The sequence below is a fragment of the Ctenopharyngodon idella genome, chromosome 5 (assembly GCF_019924925.1).
Source record: "Ctenopharyngodon idella isolate HZGC_01 chromosome 5, HZGC01, whole genome shotgun sequence".
NCBI lineage: Eukaryota > Metazoa > Chordata > Actinopteri > Cypriniformes > Xenocyprididae > Ctenopharyngodon > Ctenopharyngodon idella.
The window spans coordinates 20,852,132-20,879,926 of NC_067224.1; the positions used below are offsets into that span (position 1 = coordinate 20,852,132).

At 41.5% G+C, this 27,795-nt stretch overlaps 1 protein-coding gene and 1 long non-coding RNA gene across 2 annotated transcripts in view; one reads left to right on the forward strand and one right to left on the reverse strand.

Annotated features, from left to right (window-relative positions):
- Positions 1-27,795, reverse strand: part of arl15a (ADP-ribosylation factor-like 15a) — a 163,155-nt gene that overhangs the window by 64,937 nt on the left and 70,423 nt on the right. Inside the window, exon 4 of the mRNA XM_051893914.1 lies at positions 4,660-4,868. Coding sequence (XP_051749874.1) covers positions 4,660-4,868 — 209 coding nt within the window. The remainder of the gene's footprint in view (positions 1-4,659; positions 4,869-27,795) is intronic.
- Positions 23,590-25,895, forward strand: LOC127512722 (uncharacterized). Its single transcript, XR_007930252.1, has 3 exons — positions 23,590-23,910; positions 24,003-24,113; positions 25,543-25,895. It is a non-coding gene; the product is annotated as an uncharacterized LOC127512722 (long non-coding RNA).

A 27,795-nucleotide genomic window follows, 5' to 3' on the forward strand; every position in this document is an offset into this window, starting at 1 on the left:
CGGGCTCACGCACCTGGTCAGACACACCTTGTGGTTCACATCCCGGGGCGACGACTCCTTCCGTCCTCTCTTCAGGTTCGGTCTCGTCCTTCATGGCAGGTTGAAGTCCACGGTCTGCGGTGGGCTTTCATCTCTCCATCGTGCACGTAGTCGGTGGCTGGTCTCTGGATGTGGAGTGGGGCTGGTGTCATCCTCAGCAGGGCCAATGGTGAACGGGGAGTTATTGTTCACCAGCACCCACTCCACGAATGCAGCGAAGTCCTCTGTTGGACCGCCCACTGGAATGCGTGCCTTGGACCGCTCGCTCAGGCCGGTGTGATAAAATACAGAGCGAGTAGTCCGGGAAGTTAGTCTGGCACGCAAGCTGGAGAAAGTCACTAGTGTGCTGTTCCAGCGAGCAGTCTCCCTGCTCCAGGCAGAGAAGCTGGACAGCGGGTAGACTCATGAGGGAAAAAACAAACAAAAAAACTGAAGAAAAACGCCAAAAAAAAAAAAAAAAAATCACTGTTTGGTCCGTTCTTCTGTTACATTAGCATGTGGTATAAAACATCATGAATTAATAACTAAACTCAGAATATCAGCATACACACGGCATACATCAAACAAGGACAGACAGAGACTGAAGGAGAACACAAGGTATATATACATAAGGCAAACAAAGGGAACTTAACGAGGTGATTAACTAGACACAGGTGAATCAAATGAACTAACCAAACAGACTAGGGAAAACTAGGTCACAGGGGAAAACAGAAACATGAGGACTGTAACATCCCTAGCATATATTTATTTTATTGTTGTTTTTTCAAACTTTTGTTTTGCTTCACTTTAAAAATTAAATAAAACTAAATCAAAGACAAAAACCAAAACCAAAATAAATCACAAAAACAAAAAAAAAGAGCTGACAATTCAAACACTGCACCTTCCTCAGATACCTGGGACAGTTAAAGGACATTCTCCTCCACACAGATAAAAACTAAGTCAGGCCATATCCCATTCGATGCGATTGCCAAGTATGTCAGAGATAAGTGAGGATCGACCTGTGGGACTTCACTGTGATAGGACACATGGTATGCCTACAACAGGAATAGAGATGACACCGCAATCAAATAAAAGGCCTAGGTCAGAGCTCATTGCCACTCTAAGCCAAACTCACGTGGCTCTGGAAGTGTTTGCAAACAGCTAAAAGAGGTCAAACGAACTTCTAAAAATAGACCAACACATGGCAAACTCCCCAGTAATGTGGTTTGTGCTGATCAGATGCAACTGACCACATTTATGAGCTTAAACAAAAGAGGGGTCTGTGTGGTCTCTCTCAGCTGACCACCAACTGAGTGAAGTCAACACCAAATACAAGAGTTTCCTCAGCCTGCAGTCACACAGTACATGTCACACGTGCTGTTAGTCAATATCAGTATATCTGTTGACCGGGTGGCACACAACCCTATAGGCTTATAGACTATACAAATCAATGGGGAAAGTGGACCAGCATCTAAGTCGTCGTTATTTTTCATTAATAGTTGTCTGTAAAATCCTCTCTGACATGCTAAGCATTCCAGCAGACAATGCTTGTAATTACTTTATGCCTGTTGCACAACAATGCATACTCGAGTATAGTGTGATACTCATTTCCATCATCAGGGCCTAAGCTTTCAAAAACCTCTCCAGCATATTTCCTCATGTCAAGAGTTGGCAACAGGCTTGTCTGAAATACTTTGCAGGCTCCTTCTCTCATCGCCAATTGAGTTCTCACTACGACCACAATGCATGCCTCTTCAGTTGAGAGAGTCTAGCAGTGAAACACAAGTAGAAAGTGGAGGTGGCTAGCCAAAACATCCCACACCGAACACAACCGCACTGGAAGAGGGCAGGTGTCACTTTCACATGCAACCACAATGAGTAAATGCTCTTCCTTTTACTTGGATCAGTTTTACAGTGCATGCATAAGCAGCGTGTACTCTAAGCGAAGCTGTAATGTGACATTTGACAAATTGTCGATAGAGCTGCATTGCTATAAAAAATTATGTCCGGGTTACTACAATTAGTACTTTCATTTACAAAGGGCATATATGATAAAATGGGGACTACTATACATGAATCTGCACCCAAACCCCAAAGTAGCTATAAACTGTAGTCAGTGCTGATTGTATCTGTATCTACATGTGGAACTTCTATCAAGCCTGACATGAATGCCTTTTTTTCAATCAACAGATTAGGAGATTCCTATTGCAACCTATATTGCAAAATATTGTGGTGATAAATAGGTCTACAGTGTCTATGTTTTATTTTCCATAAACAAACACCCTTTTATAGTGTGAAAAATAAAAAATATTATAAATAGGTGTTATCTGGAAAACATTACCTTTTTAATTCTACCCACCATTAAGGGAGCTGTTAGGTAGATGTATAAACCTGAAAAGAAACGTAATTCTATGGCTGTCAATGTAATAAAATAATTTTGATTAATTTCATGATTTCTGTCCTGTCTTTAGAAAGTTGAATGAAACTGTAATAATGTCAAATTTGGTGAAGTTTTATAAACGTTAAGATTTTTTATTTTGTAATTTTTTTATTTTGTAATTTCTTTATTGTGATAGGACAGTATAGACTCGACAGGAAGTGCAACCACGCTCTATGTCAGAGCCGATGGCCTCCTGGGCAGTGCTCTGACATATAGCGTGGTTGCGCTTCGGACGACCTGAGTTTGAGTCCCGGCCTCATGCTAAGCATTCCAAATTTAGTGAATTTAGCAGCAGACATTTGTTTGGTTTTATTGGTTTGCATCACATACAACAGCTCCTGTGCCAGCCAAATAGTACCAAATGCAAGATTAAAGTGCCCCTAAAGTGTCTTTTTTAAGGTTCCTAATATTGTTTTGGGAGTCTCCTACAACAGGTTTAAATGCATGCAAGGTCAAAAAACACTTTCGTTTTCTCATAACATACATTTAATTTCACCTGAGATTTCAATCTTTGGTAAACGACTCGTTTAATACAGTTCAGAGAATCAGTCTCTCTAAACCCCTCCTTTCCGTGAGCCTACACTGCTCTGATTGGTCAGATGGCCCAATCCTTTGTGATTGGTCTACTGCGCGCACCGCTCACCCATTGCTGTAACTGAATGACAGCTAGCAATTCGCAAGACATTTTGTATACAATGTATGGACAGAAAAGATAGCATCGATTTTACCGTATCAATTTGAGCCCGAGTCCGACAATGAAACGTCTGAAGTAGTCGATCAACCAGAAACTGATTTCTACATGGTAAGCGTCACCTTAGTTATTTATAAGACGTGATAGCAGCGTCACTGTTATACTTTATATAGGTGCACCTGTAGGAACTGTATCAGAATGCCAAGCAAAGCTGAAAACCTCTAACATAAGATAAACATTTAGGCCAGATGTGTACGCAGACTTTTTCGTCATAATTATTAACAAAGAAAAATGGCTATATCATTGTTTGATATTACAAGGGGTGTTTACTGTTTACAGAGAGAATACTTCAACTAGTTAGCGCGGACTAGCATCTTAACATCCTATTACAATACAGATAGAGCTCCATACTACTGTAATAATAAAAACGCAGAGGAAAAAAAAGTTTGTTTTGTATGTTGTAAACTCCCACGTTAGCCGAGCACAAACGTGAATAGCTGATAATGCATTACACTTTGTAAAAAAAAAGTCATGCTCCATCCTTGATCATTACTCCAAGTAATAAGACTGACAAGCTGACAAGCATCGACGCATTTTTAGACAATATTGGACCCACATCTGAATAGCAGAACAACAGAAACGTGAGTTAGCCGGTTAGCAGGAGACATACAGATTAGGGAGTATGTTACACAACATAACATACAAAACTATGAATTTTGAACGATCACTAGAAAATATAAACATCAATTATTAATCATACTTACAGGTTGAGATTCAGAGGAGCAAGCTGGCCAAAAAAAAACTGAGCATTGATCCATATTTTAAGACCAAGAGTTTTGTGAATCCTGCGTTAAACTCCCAGAGGTTTGAGAAGCAGTCGTCAGTAAAATGACGGGAACACAACAAAAGATTGTACTGCTGTGGTATTGTTGAAAAATTGTGACGTCACAACGAAACGGCTTGGGATTCGTTTTACAAATGACTCGTTTAATTGACTCTGAGTCGACTCTTACTTTTGAGAGACAATAACTTTATATATGGAGCACTTTCAGATTTAAAACTTTGCATTCACAAACTTATTTATTTTCATTTTATTTATTCACTATATTAATAATTTATCAGTGATTAACTACTAATATCACTTCTTCCTCCTGAAGAGAACAAACTCTACCGGATCTTCTTAGCGTGTGGAAAAAGACTATTAGTCAGCCAGCCCACGTCACAGCATGTTTACACCGTCAGCTCTGGTTCTGTGATGCAGTAGGGAGGGGGAACTCCCCACAACATCCTATCCCAGCCCCGGTCAGTCATCTTCCAAAACTGACCATAAACAACAGCTCTTATTGCATGGCAACAGGACGCTCTCCAAAAACCACGCTTACCATCGCTCAGTCAAACACTTCAGAGAGTGTGTACAAACAGAGGCCAGCAACCCTCAACAGCGGTGGATCACAGAGAAGATGGTCGGCACTTAACATAGAGCTATATTTGGTGTGGAAAGTTACCATACCTCCGACACAGAGCGGGCAGCTGGTGAATCCTGGTGGTTGGCGAGAATGAGGAAAGGAAGGGTGCACAACTGAGGATGCTGCAGGGCCAAGTGGAGCTCAGACCGGGAAGCCTCCATCTCTTCATCTGATGCAGCACTGTTGAGGACAAACACTACACCCTGGGAACCTTGATAATATCGGCTCCAGTATTTCTTGATGGTCTCAGCTCCTACAAAGTGGAAAATAGTAATGATGTACCATGTGACCTTCTGTTCATATACAATGATAAGTAGGCAAAAATCAGAATCAGAAGTGAAATATTGGCTCTCTTTCTATTTATGAGTGTGATTTTGAATTGAATTAGCTACACCCCACAAGAAGATTAACTGAAATTTGAATTCAAAATGACAGGAAGAATTTACAGAATTGTAAATCAAAAGAAAATAGACACAGGTAATGCATTCTGTAAAAAAATGTTTTTCCACTGTGGTCCACAAAAGTAAACTTATTAAATATAATGAAATGTATGAAATTAATACAAATTTTTATTGGTGGCATCCATCCATCCATCCATCAAGGTTTTTAGCCCTTTTTTCATAATTTTCAAATGTTAATTAATAGTTAATAGTCAAACATGGGAATAGTTTGTCTTGAGAAACTGATTTTCTAGTTATTCATTTTCATTTTACTTCCTTACATTCAAATTGCAATTCTGTATCCTGATTGCTACATGAATTCTAATTCAATTCAAACTGAGGAATTGAATTGGAATTTAAAAAGGCATTCTGAATGGCACACAACCCTATTTTAAAGCCATTACAAATCTTTCATTTCTGATGCTTAGGTTCACATTCATAGATTCGTTCTTGCACAAATCTGAAATATTCATGGGGATTTCCATGGAGGTCTCACTGAACAGATCATGTAATAAAATATTCCTCATCCTCTTTCCTTATAGCAACAGTCTGTGATGTAAATCAATATGCTGTTACAGTGCTCCTCTTGTTTTTGAAAGTTTTAAAATCTTTCAAAAAGTATCCTTTATGCTTATTAAACTTGGTCTGATTGGAGTCATCCAAAATAAAAAAAATAAATAAATCATTAAGCATTATTCTGTCACAATAACCATCAGACCACAAGTCAAGACATGTAACTGTTGATAAATCCGGTGAGATCTCGATGACGCAAGTTTGTAAAAAAAAAGTGGTCTTGAAGTCTCAAAACAAAATCGTTTAGCGGAAACTGCAAGAAATAAATCACACTCACCAGAAAAGAGGCATTTTGTTTGACTTGCCAGGCTAAAACTGTGTAAAATAACAGCACACAAGTCTCCTGGGGAGATGTGAAACGACAGTATGGTCATTTGCTCAGTGTTTTCTAACACAGCCTGTTCGGAGATGCCAGTTCAGTTCAAATATCTCAATGATTTAGTTCTGTCATCTCACGCGTCTGTGCAAAGAGGTTCTAGTAATTCAGTAAGTGAATTAAAATAAGTGCAAATGAATACAGTAGAGATGTAGTGAAATGAGAAAAAATGTTTTTCCATTATATAATGAGGCATTTAATGATTACATATGATTAATTATCAAGACAAATCGGTGTCATCACAAGTACGACAAACATGTACAAACCTGTTTGTATTATCACAGAAATGTCTGCTTAATTTAACTACATCTATTTTGAAGAGACTGAATGAAGTTAGAAATAAACTGACAAGGTTGAGCAGCGAGTTTCTCCTAAATGTTTCTCCATAGGAAAAAATGGTTTAGGAACTATACAATGTATTTGGATTTCCTCCAAGTCTCTTTGTTGCCAGCTCAAATCTTTAGCAAATGTTTTGCTGGTTTAGAGTCCACATATGGTTCTTTTTTAGTGCTATAAATTACATATCATCACTATATGCCACAGTAGTTGTTTTTATTACACGGCTCTCTGGAACAATTGATTCTGATTCTGACATTCTGCGTTTAAATGTTTATGTATAATGACTGCTAAACTGTATATTTGATCGTTGCCGGACAACCGATTTCCATAGCTGTGCAGTGCAGCACTCCACTGCCTCATTTTTTTTCACATTAAAAAATTATTTCAACTCAAATGTCCATTCATTTATTTGGCAAACAGCCATGTAAAAAGTGGGATAATGTAGAGACAGACATTCGTTTTTGCAAAACCTTATCAGGGCTTATTGTGCGATAATGACCCCTCTTACTGTAGGTGACGCCTTAGGTGTAAGTTATCTGTGAATGAGCCCTACATGCTCAAAAGGTGAATCATCCACTAGTCTCTCGTCTTCATTTACACTAACAAACCTCAAAGGTTTGAGGGCAGAAAGAAATTAATTTTATTCAGCAGGGATGCATAAAACTGATCAAAAGGGACAGTAAAGACATTTATACAAAAGATTTCTATTTCAAGCAAATGCTTTCCTTTTGAGCTTTCTATTCATCAAAAAATCATGAAAATCACATCACAATTTCCACAGAAATGTTAAGCAGCACAAATGTTTTCAACATTGATTATTAGAAATGTTTCTTGAGCACCAAATTAGAACATTAAAATGATTTCTGAAGCATCAAGTGACACTGAAGACTGGCGTAATGTCTGAAAATTCAGCTTTACAACATTTTTTTATATTCACACAGAAATCAGTTATAATCCACAACAATACAGTTTTACTGTATTTTTTGATCAAATAAATGCAGCCTATGTAAGCAAAGAGACTTCTTTCAAAAACATCTAAAAAATCTTGCTGATCCCAAACTCTTGAACAATGGTATAAGTCAAGTACATAAGAACCTAAGAGCCTCATTTCGGACTTCTATCATCCAGATTACACACCACATTTAATGTTTCCCATAATACACTCAGAATAACAGCAACAAAGTACACTCAAGCTGACTAAAATATAATCTTGGTCATCTGCAGGCTCAGGCAGCATCTGAGGACTTTTTTTATAGCATTTTCTACGCTGATTTTGGGGCAAAGCATTTGAATTCTTCTACATGGATTTAAACACGGAGAAACGTTTGAAAAAGCTGTACTCTACACTTACTGCTAGGTGAAAGCATGGTCAAATTAGACAAATGCTTCATAAACAAAATGATCAGGAAATATGTACAACTTGAGAAAATTCTGAAGAGTTTTCTGTGGAGTTGCGTGGGTGAAGATTGAAAATAGGCCTGGTCATCTGTTTGGATCTGTGCACATGTCCCATACCCATCTATCATCATACTGACATCTTCTGCCACCTATTGGTCAATGGCCCTGTCAGAAAGTCAAATGTAAATTTGCTGTAAAAACATACTCAGAAAACAACAGTCATTGATGTTCTGTGAAGCATCTCAAGACATCATTCAAAACATATTCTGGTTTTGTTCAGACAGAATAACGGCGTACACGCTGTACGTACTACATGATGTTGCAGGGCACCATTATGTAAGACGTATGTGAGACTAAAAATGAAATTTAGTAAAAATAATCTACTTCTCCTAGGACTTTTTATCTTGACCTGCCAAGAGAGATGTAGAAATGTTCAAACAGTCTGTCTTGGCTGCTCGTCTGTCCACATCTCCATGGTATAGTGTTTCATCTTAACTCATTAAATGTCCATCATTTCAGTCTGGATCACATCAGAATGCGTGAGCCTTGAAATGCCTTTAAACAGCTCAGATCCAGGTTACGGTATTCAGCTCGAAACTATCTAACCACAGGCAGCAGACAGTACAAACAACCAAGCATAACAGAGTCTTAGGTTTCTTTTCTCTTTAAATATAAATGAGTAAAATACTTTGGCACTATTTAATGTAATCCACACTTCATTCCTGCATTATATGTGTGCCATTTACATTACTGTTCAAAAGTTTGAGTCAGTAAGTTTTTTTTTTTGGTTAGCTTTTTTTTTTTTTTTTTTTTTAGCTTTTTATTTAAGGATGCATTAAATTGATCAAAAGTGACAGTAAAGACATAAACAATGTTACAAAAGCTTTATATTTCTATATTTTGAAAAAATATAAAGAAATATATTTCTATATTTCTTTATATTTTGAAAGAATGCATCATGGTTCCACAGAAAATAAGCAGAACAACTGTTTTCAACATTGATAATAATAAGAAATGTTACATGAGCAACAAATATTAGACATGTTAGAATGATTTCTGAAGGATCATGTGACACTGAAGACTAGAGTATATTGACTGCTGAAAATTCAGCTTTGCCATCACAGGAATAAGTTACATTTAAAAATATACTACAATATAAGGCAGGTTATTTTAAATTGTAATAATATTTCACTAATTTGTTGTTTTATTGTATTTTTCTTCAAATAAAAGCAGCCTTGGTGAGCATAGAAGACTTCTTTAAAAAAAAAAATCTTACCAACCCCAAATTTTTGAATGTTGGGTGTACATACGTAAGCAATATCACACAAACAAGAGTTCTGATAATCAGTGCAGCATGACTGTGAGAGAGATATTGCTTTTATACAATCTTATTAACAAGACGTTATTATAAAGTAATGTGTTTCAGACTAAATTTTGCCAGTTATTTTACTGTTTTTTTGTTTGTTTGTTTTTTGCTGTAGAAAAAAAAAGAGTTCCAAGAGAAGCCCATGTTTCATGCAACAGAGACTTGATCAATGAGTGGTGCAAAATGACTGAGATTTCTGTTCTGCTCTGGAACACGGGAAAGACAAAAAACACAGATGAGTATGTGTTTGAGATGAGAAAAAACACTTAACCAATCACATTTGAGAATGCTGTCATGCAAAATCCTATCCCCCCTCCTCAATGCCTTATCAAAAATTTAGCAAGTTATTATGATATCTTGTTCCAGCTAATCAGAAGACCTTTTCTTAACAGTTAACACTGTAAGTTATTTTATAAGTTATTTTAACATATTTACGTTATAAAGATAGCCATTTTTAATACTCATTAAAAATTCTCTTTTGATGGTAGGATTCTGCAGGGGGATAGGATAAAACAGCCAAGCCTACTTCAACATGGAATATTTATTTTAGAGACTGATCAAATTTGAGATATGAATCTTTAATATAAAGCTAATTAGTAAACTCTACTTTTCATCTGCTGTCCAGCTGGTTCAGAAGCTTGCAGAGTGACCTTTTCTCTGCAAATGCAAGACACATCCGCATCCCTTATGTCATCACCATTACAATCTCATGATCGTTTGTGTCGTAAATCGAATGGAATTTTATGGAAACTAAATAACAATAGAATAACAGTTGCCACATATTGCATTTAGTCATTAAAGTTGCATTAATGTAATCATAGGAAAACCAGACAGTAGTATGTGTCAACTACGATCACTCAGTTGTTGCATTCAATATTTAAGGACGATGGACAAAACCCCTGACTATACAGACTAATTTGGTTTGGCAGAATCAACTCAACCCTGGCAGGACATCCTAAAAAATGTACAGTGTGGTCCAAAAGTCTGCTCCTACATTGAAAACTTTTTTTTTTTCAACCCATTTTAGGATTTGGTAAAATTAGAAAACAGTCAGATGTTCTTGCTTTCACTGAAGCACAAGAGCATCTCAAACCATGTTGGAGAACATGATCCTCAAGTTTGTGTAAATCTGATGAGTTCATGCAGATCAAGTGGTGCTGTCATAAAGCAAAAGAAGGACAAACAAAAAAACTGAAATTCTCACTTTTCACTCAAATTGTTATGGTTATATAACTAATTCAAAAAAGTATCAAATTACAAAGAATGCAAAACAGAAGCAGTCAAGTAAGACTTTTGGACCCAAATGAACATGTGATTTTCCCCCCAAATGTGCAGAACAAAAGACAATAGCTAACCTACGGCCCTAAATTTAACCTGCTAGCGTTCCACTGTAGCGCCCGCGGTACACATACCTTTCAAAAGAGACCAAAACCATGCATATACACAAAATGCTTCAAGAACAGCATTGGGTATGCCTTTTTAGACGTTTTAGGCAAATTTTACAGGAATGCTAAGGGGTTAAATCAAAATCTAAATTTGAAAGATCTTCCTCAAAACTTCAGCCTCTCGAGCAGATATAAATAGAAAGAATAATGACTGTTATAGAGCACCTATATGAGCAGGATATTTGTTTTCCATTAACTCCATGAACTTCTTAAAACTAACACAAGAGCTGGCAGAACAGCAAAAATGACATAACATTTAAGCTCATAGCTAATAAGATTAGCACACATACAGTACATTAGCTCCAGGAGTAAAAATCCAAGAGAACTGTATAAAATACGAAAAATATTGACTCAAACTACAGACACTACAACCCAATGACGTTCTAGATCATTAATTTACTCTGACATCTGGGTACAATATGCTGTTGAGGAAACCATAAATTCAGCACTAGGAATATGCTGTTAATGTTGATTAATATTCAATCTGTCTTTAGGGATAAATAAATAAAATTGCAATACAGAAGCATTTTCACTAGTGGTCAGACTTTTGGAACTGTACATGTGATTTGTTTTCCCAAATGTGCAGAACAAAAAATCAAATTAGAAAAACATCATTCAAAACATTATTTTATTTGTGTACAATGAATAAGTTAGAAGAAAAATTAGATAGAATGCAAAACACTGCCATTTCTTTTTTATCCAGATGGTACGAAAATCTTGCTTTCCAAATCAAGTGGTCACCTTACTGTAAGATACTCAAGTGCAACGAGGGTGATAACACAGATGGCTCTAATAACTACTCACACACTGAAATACGCATGCTGACTCAGTCATTTGACATTAAGAGTTTAGTAAAAAACAATCAGGACACAGTTTGGTCTTGTGCCTAAAACTGAAGTGGTAAGGAAATGAATAACATTGTCTGACATTCACAGCAAGGGCTATCATCACACATAAAGTCACGTCTAATCTCCTTTGACGTCATTGTCACTGGAGAGGGCACATTCACAGACTCCATTAACAGATGCCTCTTCACTGTGCCAGTCATGCCTCACACCTAACGGACATACTGCTAACACACGCAGGGCATCGCTGGCCTTTGTGTCAAAAGGGTAACAGACACGGATTGCCTCTTGCCATCAAGGCGGATTATTACACGGATGAGAGAAGCAGTTTGTTAACCTCAGCGGGACGACAGCCTTTAGGCCACGAGCTGTGTGACAAACTGCCGATATGTCACTATGGCAAATGCTCACAGTTCACATTCAGAACTCTCACATTCACATTCATCCATCCTGTCATTCCACAGTTTATACAGCACCAATCTTTAGAGATGTGTTCATTCTCATGCTGACTGTAAGTCATGTCGATGTGATCATATTCACGGGATGAGTACTGACACAACCAATCGGAAAATTGTATTTCTTTAAAGACTTTCTAAATTGTCAATTAAAGAATTAGAAGTAAATTGGTATTGGTCATAGTTTCACTTACACCACAACATATGTTGTGTGATACACTTTTCTATCTTTTCAAGCATTAGCCTCTGGATGGAGATCGCAATGGAGATCGCAATTACCTCATAATTAATTTTTTCTTTCTTTTTATTTGCTTTGCTTTTAACTCTGAGTGCTGAGACTTATGATGATGGCTAAATAAAGACTTCTGGGTCTTGCCACAAAAGACAAGGTTTTCAAACGAAGGAGTCTAACAATATAAAGTTTCGTTTGTCTAAGTAAAGCAATCAAGAAAAGACTATGATGAGGCATGATGTCAAATCAAAGAAATAAATTATATTTTACAATATAGTATAATAGAAAACAGCTTTTTAAAATTTTATGTTTAGTTTTATGGCATTTTTGATCTATAAATGCAGCCTTGGTGAGCATAAGAGACTTCTTTCAAAAACATAAAACCCCTTACAAACCCCAAACTTTTGAACGGTAGTGTACATTAATGACACAACACATGAAATACTGTATGTTTACTACAATTAGAGGGTTTGAGAGCCTGGTGCACATCAGATATGATGTTATAATATAGTTTCCCTGGCTCTTGAAGGAGAAGGGCTTGACAGTTGTAAGCTTAGCGGACACATGGGAGAGGGTGTTAAAAAATGCATTACTCAATTTAGCAGCGGAAACACAGTCATAATAGTTGAGTCAGCCTCCTCTGCCTTTTCCGCTTCACAACTAAAAGTTATCTTTGCAGATGTAGTTTAGGTTAAGTAAGTCTCTGTGCCAGGCCCAATGGGATGTTTCAGTCTTCCGAAGCACTGGTTGAATGGAGGGACAGTAGATGCCACCTGCACCTAGTTTCCTTTGAAAAACTATATGTAATCAAATCTACAGAATAAACACATGAAGAGTCTAAAAAAAATTGTCTTCAATACAAACTGTCTATATGCATATAAGCTCTCTAAAAAATCCTTATAAAGAAATGCTTACATACAAATTGAAAAGATGTAGTGATGCACAATTTTAAAATTATTTTCATATTATGGTCAAATTCTGTACTATTTTTTTTCCCTAAATAAATACATAAATACACACACATGCACAAAAAATCTAAAAATCAGCACTTTTAAATGCTACAAGTGAAATTAAGCATTACAACATTATAGTATGAAAAATGGATATTCATTTAGAGATTTACAAAAGATTGCATTTAACAGTGTTAATAAAAACATCTTTAAATGAGTGTTAGATGACAGCAAAAATAATCTAAACATAAAAAGAAGGGAAATGAGTATACACAGTTAATTTACAATATCAACCGAAACTGATGAATTAAAAAAAATTAATATTACCAAAAAACACTGACATAGTACTGATATATTGCACATCTGTAAAAAGATGTTATGAGGGCTCAAATCTAATTTCTCTTGATGCTTAAATTCAAGTCTAGACCAGCAGATGACATTTATCAGGGCCCTTGAGTTGTTAAAGTAGCCACTTTGCTAAGATTGCTAAAGGAGTTGCTAAAGTAGTCACTAGAGCTGCTAAAATGCTTAAAGTGCATCAAGAAGGGCAGAGATGATTGTCTATTTAAAAAAAAAAAAAAAAAAAAAACATATTCCGTTTGAAAATAATCATATTTATTACTCAACCAAATGTGCCTAAGCACATTTGATGAATTTCTATAGTACACATCCAACTAATGCAGGAACTAATGTCAGAAAGTGAAGTACTGTTGACACAAATTTGTCGTCTTCTGTTTCTTCTTCAGGTCTGTTTGCGCTACAGAGCACACTGAGCAACAAGCTTACTTCACTGGTTGCGATCGGCTACATGGAATTTGGCTTCTTTCCAATTAACGAGCGCTTTGAAAAATCAAGACAAACTTAAAAATAAAGATGACCACGTGGCTGCCTCACAAATCTCCTTCAAAGAGGCCCCCAGCCACAAAGCCCATGAGGTTGCAACCTCTCGAGTGTTCCCTCAGTCCTAGCAATGGTGGTCTGTCTGTTTCCTTGTAGGCCATCTGGATTGTTTCTACAACCCAATGCGATAGTCTTGCCTTGATAGTGGCCCACCCCGTCACTCTGGTTTAAAGCATACAAACATATGATCCGTTTGTCTAAATGTCTTTGTCCGCTGTAGATAGATAGTGATAGTGTTCTCACTGGGCAAATTAGTGACTGTCTTCATTCCATTTCCTCATTTTTATGTGGAAGAAAGAATGGATGAAGTTCGACTGACTGGTTTAGGTGCAGATCAGACAGCACTTTGGGCAGTAAAGCTGGGTTGGGGCGCAATATAACCCTCTGCACCCTCTGGCATAAACCTACGAGAGCTTTCATGCACTGATAGAGCATGGAGTTCCCCAAACCTTTTGGCAGAGGTTATTGCCAGGAGGAGGGCAGTCTTTAGGTACAGCTATTTCAGGTCTGATGATTCAAGGGAGTTTGCTGAAGTGCCCTCAAGACTTGATCAAAGTCCCACTGTGGTACGATATGTCTAGCACATTGTGCTGTACATCTTAGAGCAACTTTGAGAAATCAAGCTACCACTGCTCTCTGATAAATTTGTAATCTCCCACTTGAGCAGCCTTAATTGCAGCCACCATAGCTCTGATGGTAGAAGAAAATTTTCCTGCATCCAATTGTTCCTGCAGAAACTGTAGGATATCACAGGCTGTAAATGTGAGAGGATTTACCTTGTGCCCTTCACACCAAGACTGAAACATACCACACCTAAATGAATAGGCTACCCTTGTTGAGGGAGCACAAGCTCCTTCCAGGGTCTTAACAACTCTGCCTGGTAGTCCCATAGCAACGAACCCAGCCCTCTCAGGGGCCAGGCCAAAAACTTGAGACCCCCAAGGAAGGGGTGAAAGGGGTGAATATACTATGCCTTGTGCCTGGGATAGTAGAAACCTCCTTATTGGGAGTTCCCATGGCATCGCATGAAGGATGGGTGGAATGTCTAAGAACCATATCATATTAGGCCAATTTGGGGCCACCAGAATTTAGGCTCAGGTATACTTCAAATGAAATTGAAGAACAAACTGATGTGATGTCATTTTGAACAAAATCAGGCCAAAACGAAATTCATTTTGTGTTTGTTTTGGGAATTCGAAATGGCTTGCCAAAGCGAACTCTCAGAAAAAGTTCACTCCAGCTGCAAAACACCTTCGTACTACCATTGGTCCATGACGATAACGTAATAGGAGGTGTGCGCTGAGGCTCCACCTTCTTTTACGCGGAACTCTTATCTGACTTATTTCGTCTGTTGAGTCCATCGAGGTAAGATCTCCACAGGTGAAAACATGAACACACTGAATGTCCTCTTTATAATAGAAAACAAAGTTGTGCTTCTGATTAAATGAGGCACTGACACTGTTTTTATGTTTGATACTTTAAAGCTGCTTGCTTTTAAGCAATCTATTGAATAAAATGCCATATAAATAAACGTGATGTGACTTTACTGGAGTGCTAATTTGCAGAGCTCATGCTAACATACCCATGTTGCTATGATCATATGCTTTTTATGCTTTTTATAAAAAAAATGCTTGCGGTTTTCTCAATTTTGTTGTGTTTATTTTGTTACTGAGAGTAAAGCATGAACACATATTTACATATTCATCTAAATCTCACCTCAGCAGTGTGGGCGCTGTCAGATGTTTGATAACAGTATATCGCTGCTCACGTATTTCGAACTTCGTTTTACCCCTAAATGAAGAATGCAAAAGAACTTCGCTGTGAGTATATTAGTCTCACCTTCTCCCCCTTCATTCTCTGAAGAAGAGGTTGAAGAAGGCTGAATGGGGAAATGCATAAAGCTGGCCCTGAGGCCACTGATTTGCCAAGGCAAGAACAGGGGACAATGTGTTGATTCCCTGGAGGCGAACAGGTCTGCTACTGCTTGACCGAACCTGCGCCAGATCTTTATGACCACTTCAGGGTGCAGTCTCCACTACTCTGGGTTCGGTCCACGCCGGACAGCTGATCTGGTTCCACATTTGTTGACCCAGGCACATTTACTGCCCTTAGTGACAGGAACTGCTTCTGAGCCCATAACCAGAGTTTGTGTGCCAGTCGACACAGTGCAGGAGAGATGGGTCCCCCTTGCCTGTTGATGTATGCTGCTGCCACTGTACTGTCTGTCTGGACTAGTACATGATACCTCCGAAGGCGTGGCCAGAAATGTTGAAGTGTGAGATGGACTGCCTTTAATTCTAGCACACTGATGTGCTGACTTGCCCAGTGGCCATTCCAGCATTCCCTAATGCCCCAGCATGCATGGACTGCCCCCCAAGCCTAGCTGGGATGCATCTGTTGACACCAATTGTCGAAGCCAGCAGCCCGATGCCAGTACACCGTCAGGAGCAAGGTGGTGTGTGGCCTTGGCCCCTTCCACCATCCCTCTTATTTTTTGGAGCCTTTCTCCTTCGAGATGCCTCAAGCTGAGACTTCAGGTCTCTTGGACTCTACTGGGACTGGTCTGGGGAATCCCTAGTCTGTCTTGGTCTGAAGCTTCTACGCTGACCAAGTGTGTTTGAAAACTCTTTAGCATAGTGGCAGGCCTCTTGGGCCTGCTGCAGTAGGTGGAGAGCATCAGGCCCGAACGTGGCAGAAGGCTTAGCAGGAAGTCTAGAGAGAAAATCAAGGTCATCCTGCTGAAGCCTTGATTGTGACAGCCATAAGTGATGCCTTTCTACTAATTTTTTTGAGCCTTTTATCCCTCGAGATGCCTCAAGCTGAGACCTCAGGTCTCTGGGACTCTACTGGGACTGATCTGGGGAATCCCTAGTCTGTCTTGGTCTGAAGCTTCTACGCTGACCAAGTGTTTGAAAACTCTTTAGCATAGTGGCAGGCATCTTGGGCCTGCTGCAGTAGGTGGAAAGCATCAGGCCCGAACATGGCAGAAGGCTCAGCAGGTAGTCTAGAGAGACAATCAAGGTCATCCTGCTGAAGCCTTGATTGAGACAGCCACAAGTGATGCCTTACTACACAAAACGTACACTTACTACATTCATCTCTCTCTGAATGAAGTCCAATCTGATACTCCCTCAGAAAATGAACTGTAACTTAGTAAATACTTATCACACAAACATGAGACATATGTCTAAAGAAACGTTGAAATGTCAGGTTCCCTTTCAAGGGAACTCGCGCTGCGTCAAGCGCTTTGGGAACGCCTCTGCGTGAATGCGTCGTGAAGCACATGTGAAATCTGTCCAATCTGTCATAGGCGGGTGACGTCATGACCAGGAAACTATAAAGCACACCCGAACCAAACAGAGTTAGCTTCTGTGTCTTCAGTAAGCGCTTTCTGTGAAACTGTCTGTCTTATTTATTGTTGTTTGTCTCTCACGTTATTCAAGCACACATATCTAAGACACTATTATGGCGACACAAGTGCAGCAATTCAGGCCGTGTGCGTCTCCTTGTCCTCGCTACATTCCGGCGGGAGATGCACACGAGCTTTGTGTTGTTTGCTTGGGAGTGGAGCATGCCCAGTCAGCTCTCGAGGGAGCTGGCTGTGTGCATTGCGAGCAGAAGTCTATGAAGACGCTCCGCTCCCGCCGGGCGCTTTTCGAGGAAAGCGGTTCGGCTCGCGCTCCCCGCGGCTCGGGTCCCGCTGCTGCCGAGGCACAGCGAAGGCTCGCGTCGTGGGGTTCGCAAATGGATCTTGCAGAGGGGTTAGAGACGGGCCCCGCCCTTTCTCTGCCTTTACCTGCAGGATCCAGCGCTTCATTTCAGGAGCTAGAAGCACGCTCTGCGGTTTCTTCTGCCCCTGGTGAAGCGCCGATGTTGCAGTGCTCTAGTTCTGAGGAATTAGACGTTGTAAGCATCGATCAGTGTGATGAGTCGCCACCACAGTCACAAGCATATGAGGAGCTAGTGGAGGTTGTTACTAGAGCGGTGGCCAAATTAAACATAAGCTGGCCGACCGAGAAACAGGAAGCCCGTCAGGCCAGTTTATTAGACGAGCGCTTTCTCCCTTCTCGCGCACAACCTCCACGCCGGGGCTTGCCTTTTTTTCCCGACCTCCACACCGAGGTGTCGAGGTCGTGGAACAGACCCGCGTCCTTCCGGGTCTATAGTCCACAAACATCTAATTATAGTAACATCCTAGGACTAAAAAGGCATGGTTATGGGGAGATGCCGCGGGTGGAAGAGACGCTCGCGAGCTATCTCTCCCCCGAGTCGGCAGCCTCCCTCAAAGCCCCGAAGTTACCCACTAAGCCCTTACGTACATCTTCTGCTTTAGTGGGTAAAGCGTACTCAGCAGCAGGTCAGGCGGCGGCATGTTTACACACTATGGCCGTCCTTCAAGCCTATCAAGCCGACCTGCTTAAAGACCTTGATGAGGGTGGGGAAGTCAGTCGCGAGGCATTTTCTGAGCTAAGGAAAGCTACAGATCTCTCTCTCCGTGCCACCAAGGAGACCGCCAGATCTATTGGGCGGTCTATGGCAGCCCTGGTGGCCACGGAGAGACACCTTTGGCTCAACCTCGCTGACATGAAGGAACGAGATAGATCTTTTCTCCTTGATTCTCCTATCACGCCGCCTGGCCTCTTCGGCGACTCAGTCAACACAGTCGTCGAGAGGTTCCAGGAAGCTAAGAAACAGGCGGCGGCTTTCTCTAAATTTCTTCCCCGCCGATCTCAGGTCTCTGGGGCTGCTAGTCATAAGGAGCAGTCCCAGCCGAGTACGAGCTCCTCCCACAGGGCGCAACAAAAAGTGAGCGTAGCTTCCCGTGCCCCCCCGCAGAGGGACTGGGGGTCGGGGCAGCGCTCACAACCGAAGCCATCCAAAGGAAAGGCGGATCTTAGGACCGTTATTATCCAGCGGAGGGCTTCGGGAAAAAAGTCCTGACGCCAGTGGTGTCAGGCTTCTGAGGGCAGTCCCCTCCCAGGCGGGTCGGTGTCCACCTCAGTACACGGTGCCCGGCCCCCCTCGGTGCCCTCAGGGGGCCGTTCTGCCAACCCTGCCACCTCGCGTGCTTCAGGGCGCAGCAGCTCCCAGCGAACGCTTATCTCAGCGTCCACCCGGCAACGTAGTGGCGCTGGGATGTTCGCTCCCTCCAAGGAGGGACCAAAAGTGGCCAGTTCAGTTGCTCCCTGCCGGTTCGCCGCTTCAGGGCACCGGGCTGGTCACCCATCTAACACCAGGGTAACATTCCCTTAGTAGATTCATTGGCAGCGTGGAAACTTCTGTCAAACGTATCTCAATGGGTCCTGCGCACAGTAGAATTTGGGTACAGAATTCAGTTCGGGTTGCGACCGCCCAGGTTCAACGGGGTTTTGTTCACCGAGGTGAGCCCCGAGCAGGCTCTGGTTATGGAACAGGAAGTACAGACTCTCTTGCGAAAAGAAGCCATAGAAAGGGTTCCTTCTCCCAGCAGGGAGTCAGGGTTTTACAGCCGGTACTTTATAGTTCCAAAGAAAGAATGGAGGGTTGCGTCCCATTCTAGATCTGCGCCTATTAAACCGCTCTGTAAAGAAGCTCAAGTTCAGAATGCTAACTCTGAAACAGATCGTGTCACAAATCAAGTTCGAGGATTGGTTTGTCACGATAGATCTGAAAAACGCATACTTTCATATATCCATCCTTCCTCAACACAGGAAGTTCCTGAGGTTCGCTTTCGGGGGCGAAGCGTACCAATATCGGGTTCTTCCCTTCGGCCTAGCTTTATCTCCCCGCACCTTCACAAAATGCGTGGATGCAGCTCTGGCTCCTCTGCGACTCCAGGGCATCCGCGTGTTGAATTACATAGACGACTGGTTGATTCTAGCACAGTCAGAAGAGTTGGTGGTTCAGCATCAAGATGCTGTTCTCGCCCATATGAAGCGTCTGGGGTTACAGCTAAACGCAAAGAAGAGTGTGCTTTCTCCAGCTCAGAGAACCTCTTTTCTAGGCGTAGTGTGGGATTCTGTGTCAATGCAAGCTCGTCTGTCGCCAGCTCGCATAGAGGCCATTCTCACAGCCGTAAACAAGCTGAAGCTGGGTCAGTCACTCACTGTGAAACAGTTTCAGAGACTGTTAGGTCTGATGGCAGCTGCGTCCAACGTGATACCTTTTGGCCTGCTGTACATGAGACCTTTGCAGTGGTGGCTCAAAACCACGGGGTTTTCCCCGAGGGGAAATCCGCTTCGCATGATCAAGGTCACGCGGCGATGCCTTCGTGCTTGTGTCATGTGGAAGAAACCCTGGTTTCTTTCCCAAGGCCCGGTGTTGGGGGCTCCTTGTCGTCGCGTAACGCTAACGACGGATGCGTCCCTCACTGGTTGGGGGGCGATCATGAGTGGTCGCTCGACTCAGGGTCTGTGGAAGGGTCATTATCTTTCCTGGCACATAAACCAGTTGGAGATGATGGCTGTGTTCCTGGCACTCAAACACTTCCTCCCAGATCTCAGGGGCCATCATGTGTTGGTCCGCACGGACAACACAGCGGTGGTCTCATATATAAACCATCAGGGGGGTCTGCGGTCGCGCCCCTTATGCAAGTTGGCACACCAGATCCTCCTGTGGGCCCAAGGGAGGTTGCTGTCAGTCAGGGCAGTTTACATCCCAGGGCGTCTGAATCAGGAAGCAGACATCCTGTCGAGGCAGGGGCCGAGGCCCGGGGAGTGGAGACTCCACCCCGAGGTGGTGGAGCTCCTTTGGGAGCGCTTCGGGAAAGCGGATGTGGACTTGTTTGCGTCTCTGGAAACGACCCAATGTCCTCTATATTTCTCCCTCTCATATCCAGCCCCCCTGGGGTTGGACGCTATGGTGCAGACGTGGCCGAGGCTGCGTCTGTACGCCTTTCCCCCAATTGCTCTGCTTCCGGGAGTTCTGGAGAGAGTGCGCCAGGACGGGGTCCAGTTGCTCCTAGTAGCCCCGTTTTGGCCGGGCCGAGTATGGTTCTCGGACCTTATGTCCCTCCTCGACGGCTCTCCTCTGGAGATTCCGGTCAGGAGGGACCTACTCTCGCAGGCGGGGGGCTCAATTCTTTACCCCCTGCCCGGAGTTGTGGAAGTTGTGGGCGTGGCCTCTGAGGGGGCACAGCTCTTAGATTCTGGTCTCTCTACTGCGGTAGTGGAGACTATGCTCCATTCCAGAGCTCCCTCCACGAGGAAGCTGTATTCCTTGAAATGGAATGTTTTCTCTTCTTGGTGTAGAGAACGTAATGTTGATCCTGTTAACTGCCCAGTTGGTACAGTTCTGGAGTTTCTTCAAGAAAAATTTTCTTCTGGTTTATCTCCTTCAACGCTAAAGGTCTACGTGGCGGCCGTTGCGGCTTACCATGTTCCTTTGGAGGGTGCTTCTCTGGGCAGACACCCTTGGGTTACTCGCTTCCTCCGTGGTACTCTGAGGCTGAGGCCTGCGGCACGTCAGAGAGTTCCCACATGGGACTTGGCTATAGTGTTGGAGGGCCTGTCTACTGCTCCTTTCGAGCCTATTGAAGAGGTTCATGTTAAATTCCTCACTCTAAAGACTCTTTTCCTCCTCGCTATCTCTTCGTTAAAGAGAATTGGTGACCTACAAGCCCTTTCGGTCTCTCCCTCTTGCTTGGACTTTGCGCCAGGCATGGTAAAAGCCTTCCTCTTTCCTCGGGAAGGTTATGTCCCTAAGGTCCCCACTAATGTGGCGGGCCCTATTATGTTGCAGGCCTTTTGCCCTCCTCCATTTCTGGATCCAGACCAGGAAAAACTTAATTTGCTGTGCCCGGTTCGGGCTTTGGATGCTTACGTCCACAGAGCTGCCCTGTGGCGTAAGACGGATCAGTTGTTCGTCTGTTTCGGGGCCCCACGTAGGGGGCACCCCGCATCTAAGCAAACCTTGAGCAAGTGGATAGTTGAGGCCATCTCACTTGCGTATGAGTCTGCCGGTCTTCCTTCTCCTCTTAAGGTCCGTGCTCACTCTACACGGAGTATGGCGGCCTCTTTGGCCCTGTTGTCTGGAGTGTCCCTCCAAGAAGTTTGTGATGCGGCGGGGTCCACTTTTGTTAGGTTTTATAACCTAGATGTGGCCTCTACCCCGGGGTCAAGGGTGCTGGTGTCTTAGTGTGCGCTGAACAGTTTCACACAGACAGGCACTCGGTCTTATGGCGGCGTGGGTATCTCGTTCCCAAAGCGCTTGACGCAGCACGAGTTCCCTTGAAAGGGAACGTCTGAGGTTACGTATGTAACCATGGTTCCCTGAGAGGGAACGAGACGCTGCTTCCCGTTGCCATACTCCCTGCATGCCTGTATCGACTTACTTCGACTTTCAGAAGCTAACTCTGTTTGGTTCGGGTGTGTGCTTTATAGTTTCCTGGTCATGACGTCACCCGCCTATGACGTTCCGTCACGCCATTGGACAGATTTCACATGTGCTTCACGACGCATTCACGCAGAGGCGTTCCCAAAGCGCTTGACGCAGCGTCTCGTTCCCTCTCAGGGAACCATGGTTACATACGTAACCTGAGACGTTTTAAATCATGTAAGTCAAATCGAAAACAAATATTCTCTGTTTATGTGATCTGTTTGTATCTCACAGCTTTGAGAATCATAGTGACCAGATATTTGCCCACATTGGACTGCATGAGTATGATACCGAGATCACTGACTGGAAGCAGGAGAGTTTTTTTCTTCTTCTTCTTCTTTTTCTTTTTTTTCCTCAAGTGCAGAAACACCAAATGCCAGGTATGTGATGTTCACTTATATCTTTGAACAGGATTTATTTCCAGGTATAACTGTGTACTCAAAATGTGTCTTTGACTCTCATTTATATAGTTTTATTATATTTTAAATAAACTTCAAACAAATTACATATTTCTATTGCCACTGTATTCTTTCTTAGTTCACTCAGTCACATTCCTGACTGAATGGCTCATTATGCGGCTCATTAGGGGCAGGGTCTTAATCTCCTCAGGTGTGAATCACAGCATTATTCACGAAGATTCACGCATCTTCGCATACAGCCTGTGTAAACAAAAAGTGTCTTAGAAATTTAAAATCAATACATTGTGTTATACGTCCGAGTAGGCAGGATAATTTCCACATCATTTTGAAGCAAAAACTCTAGACTAAAATATACAGTTCCCAAAAGTCTCGTGAAAAACATTTTTGTATGTATTTTGAGGCCTTATTTCTGTGACTTATTTTTATTTATTTATTTTTTCAAAAACCATGCATATACGTAATTCTCTCAAAAATACAAACATGTACATACTGGTTGCTCACATATTACTGTAGCCTATTTTCTGCAGAATACAGTGTAATTAGACTTTTGTCATTAATATGTTTCTAAACAACTGAAAAAAGCACAAATGTCATGGCGTGTCAAAACTACACCAGGACCCCAAATCAGCCTCAGACTCCAGAGGGTTAACTTAACCATCCATTATTCTGCAATTTTTACTAAGGCAGCCAGCCCTACCCAAAACTTAGTGGAAGGCGATAAAAAGGGGAACGAAGAAAGGGGACTTTAACTGGACCAGGCTGAGCCTCTGACTCCTCTTTGAATCTTGAGAGAGGGTTAGACAGATTTTCCAGCATAGGGATGTGTAATGCTTTTGCTGCTCTACCAATGATCTCTTTTTTAATCAAACAGCCATAGATGTTTCCCCTACTGCTGAATCTTGTTCAGCATGCCTCTCTTCAACAAACTCATCCTCCTCATCTGAGGGGAATAGATTCAGTACATCCATGTCTTCTGCTGCCACAGAGGAGAAATGGTCTCCCATCTGAATTTCTTGATTGTACCTGGAAGTGACGAGCTGGGCTCAAACTTCTGCCACTCTGATGCTACCAGGAAGCAGCCCGCGAATGTTTACACACCGTTGTACATCCACACTATCTGACTGGATTAGCCACTTTGCGGCACACCAGAAGCAGAGAATTGGATGGGATAAAAGAAGTTTGCTCGGATCTTACTATGAACGGTAAGAACACAAAGCTGCTCCTAGGCGCGTTAGCTTACACCACCTTGTGCGATACGCTTCACAGAGCACTTCAATCAATGTACTGAAAACAGATGAGAAAACTTCACAACAGCAATCCTGGGAGGCTGCCCGAAGCAGACGCCCAACCTTACTTCACGACAGCAATCCTGGGAGGCTGCCCGAAGCAGACGCCCAACCTTACAGTAAGTGGAATATATGCTGAACAAAGTATAGAGCTTCCATGTCTTGCACCAAAGTGGAGATCAAAGAAGCAATGAACGCACGCCACTATGGGTGTTTTATATGGCACTAATTAGGGCATGACTGGCACAGTCGGATCATCTTAAAGAGTATTCACATCACCATTTATGGAGGATCAAATTCCTGTACATATGGAATATGTAATGTAGTGGAGAGATAGTCTCAATACAATATTTGACGATAATTAATATGATTAGTCTTTTGCTTGACTAAGTTATCAAACAGCTAATAACGTGTTGCTACAGCTAATAATGTGTTGCTAATGTTACACAAGCCGTGTTCCCATTCACCATCTCTAAATCAGACAGCTGCCGTCTAAAAACCAGCATCCTTAGAAATGCTCTGAACAACTTAGAAAATCAGTGGAGAAAGGCATATAGTTCATCATAACGTTGTAATATACATAATTCACCCTCTATATATCTTAATATACCCGATTTTTCATATCAACAGAAAAATATAACAGGATAACTTGGCTTCTCTTGAGACACCCTTGCTTCACAGCATAGTAATGATATGCTAAAGCATGGCTGCACATTGACATGATTGATCACAAGGTTGTTTGTGACGTAAGTAACAGCGGCGATTTCAAACCGCATTTGAGACAGTCTTTTTTTCACTTCAGTTTTAAGGAGAAAATACTCAGCGATGGTGTTGACTTATGAATTTGCATATGGTTTGTCTTAAAGCATATTAAAAACATCACATAGACATAAACAACATTAACATGAATTAACAGATTGCTAACATGATTTAACACATTGCTAACATATTTTAGCACGTTGCTAGCATGTTTCAACACATTGTTAGCATTAACATGCTGACATCATGGTTGGCACATGCTAGCATGTTTTAAGATATTGCTAGCATGTTGCTAGTCTGAATTAGCATATTGTTAACATGAATTAACACATTGCTAATATTATTTCACATTGTTAGCATGTTTTAACATGTTGTCAACATTAATTAACATGGTGCTAGAATGTTTTAGCACATTGCTAGCATGTTTTAACACATTGTTAGCATCAATTAACATTGTTTCCATGAAATAACATATTGCTTACACGATTTAACACATTGCTAACATTATTTAACACATTGCTAGCATGATTTAGCACACTGCTAACATGATTTAGCATGTTGCTAACATGTTGCTAACATGAATTAACTAGCAAGTTTTAGAAAGTTGATAGCATGTTTTAGAATGTTGATAGCATGTTTTAATACATTGCTAGCATGTCCTAAGGTAGTTGCTAGGCTTTGCTAGTGATAGATACGTAGTGGATAAAGATTCAATATTCTATTAGGCCGTATTTACATCACATGGTTCAAGTGACCTAATTCCGATTTTTTTCCTCCCGTGTATCACAGATCGGATATGACCCACGAACGTGTGAGCAGGAAAAAAGCAAATGGACTCTGATTTTCTCAGATTGGTTTCAGGCTTCATTCATATGTGAAAATAAATCTGATATGAATCGGATGTGTGCATTTGCGTCTGCCATGTAAGCGGACAGATCAGATATTCCCAGGTCAATGCGAGTCGTATGTCATTGAAAAAACAACTGTAGCGAATGACGTCAATTCAGGTGAACACCAACCACGATCGCATGACTCTTCAATGGCGTAATACAGGACGAAGTCTCAACCATAGGCATAATTTGCGGGTGGGAGTCGTCTGTGATGGACTGCTGCTTTACTTTTGTTTTGTTATTTATGTTTATTTTTTTAATAAAGTTTTGTTGAATGTTCACCGGTTCACGCCTCCTTCTTCCCTGAGCTTTGAACATTGCTATAAACATCTTTTTCTGTTTTACATCAACATCTCTGATTTAATGAGAAAAAAATTAACTATACAAGAGTGGATTATAACCCAGAACCTCTGACATGCTTAACAAAAGTTCTACCACCAGACCATTAGGACACACAAACATTAATAGCGGATTTATATACTTACTCACTGTTGTGAAGAATCTCGGGACTAACAATATATAATGTTTTTGATGTAAGGATGAAACTATCACATTAAACACTAGTTCTATGCCGATAAATTAAACCCAATGTACAATGTATGTGAACCATACAAACCATGGGCCGTGAGCAACTGAGCAGAGCGCACATGCATAGAGACGAATATTGAGCAGAGCGTCACACCACGCAGTGATAACGACTAGAGCAAGAACGAAATCTAGGCGCTGAACAATGAGAGGGCGGGGCAGGGTGCCATTTATTTTTAGAGAAATTACAGGTTATGGCAGATGAATAGTATATAACTAAGTTCTTTCTGTGTTGAAAGGATGAAGAGGAGATTGTGAAGGAGAAAATCTGTGGCAGGAGGGAAGCACACACCTCGTGGGTATCCAGGTAAGTATTAACTTCACAAACTTGACTTACAGGGGAGTGGTGTGCTAATGGGGAGCAGGTGCAGGCTGTTAGTATTCTGGTGAGTATGATTATTGTGAGGGAGTGACGGTGGAGCCTGGTGAATCCGTAACACTAATAGGGATCAGGGGAATTAGGAAAAGGGGAGACGTTTGGCATTTTAAAGCATCCTTGTTCGTCCCTAATTCGTGCGCACAATTTACTAATTCGTTCCCTCGATTTACTAAATCGTGCGCACAATTTACTAAAACGTGCGCATGCTTTAATATTTCATTCCCTCGATTTACTAAAACGTGCGCACGATTTACTATTTCGTTCCCTCGATTTATAAATCATGCACATGATTTATAAATCGAGGTAACAAAATAGTAAATCAATGGGCACGTTTTAGTAAATTGAGGGAATGAAATAGTAAATCATCCGATTTATAAATCATGCACATGATTTATAAATCGAGGGAACGAAATAGTAAATCGTGCGCACGTTTTAGTAAATTGTGCGCACAATTTAGTAAATCGAGGGAACGAATTAGTAAATCGTGCGCACAATTAATTTTTTTTTCTTGCATGTCATGTGCGGGGCTCCGTAGAAAACAAACCTGGAAAGAGACATTCTTAGGGGGCGTTTGGACGGCACCATTTTCAACTAAAAACAGAAAACTTTTTATGTGTTTTGGCTGTTCATTTACATGACAACAGTGTTTTGGGGCCTGAAAACGCAAACTTTTGAAAACAGGTTTCAAAGTGCAAGTTTTTCAAAATGATACCGTTACTGTCTCTGTGTAAACTACAAAAACGCGAATTTGTGAAAACGGTGATATCATGTGCATGCGTATTACGTTCAGTCTATAGGCACATAGTTTTTCTATACAAAGTGACCTCGCCAACTACTAGCCTGGCATGCATAATGCAGCATTTTTCATCAATTCCGCAGATCTGTGTGAACGGTACGGAGCCCCGGACATGATATGCAGGAAAAAAATAGTAGGCTAAATCATGCGCACGATTTACTAATTCGTTCCCTCAATTTACTAAATCATGTGCACAATTTACTATTTCGTTCCCTCAATTTATAAATCATGAGCACGATTTAGTAAATCGAGGGAACGAATTAGTAAATCGTGCACACGATTTAGTAAATTGAGGGAAGGAATTAGTAAATCGTGTGCACGATTTAATTTTTTTCTTGAATGTCATGTGCGGGGCTCTGTAGAACAGGGATCGTTTTGACAACATTGTCATC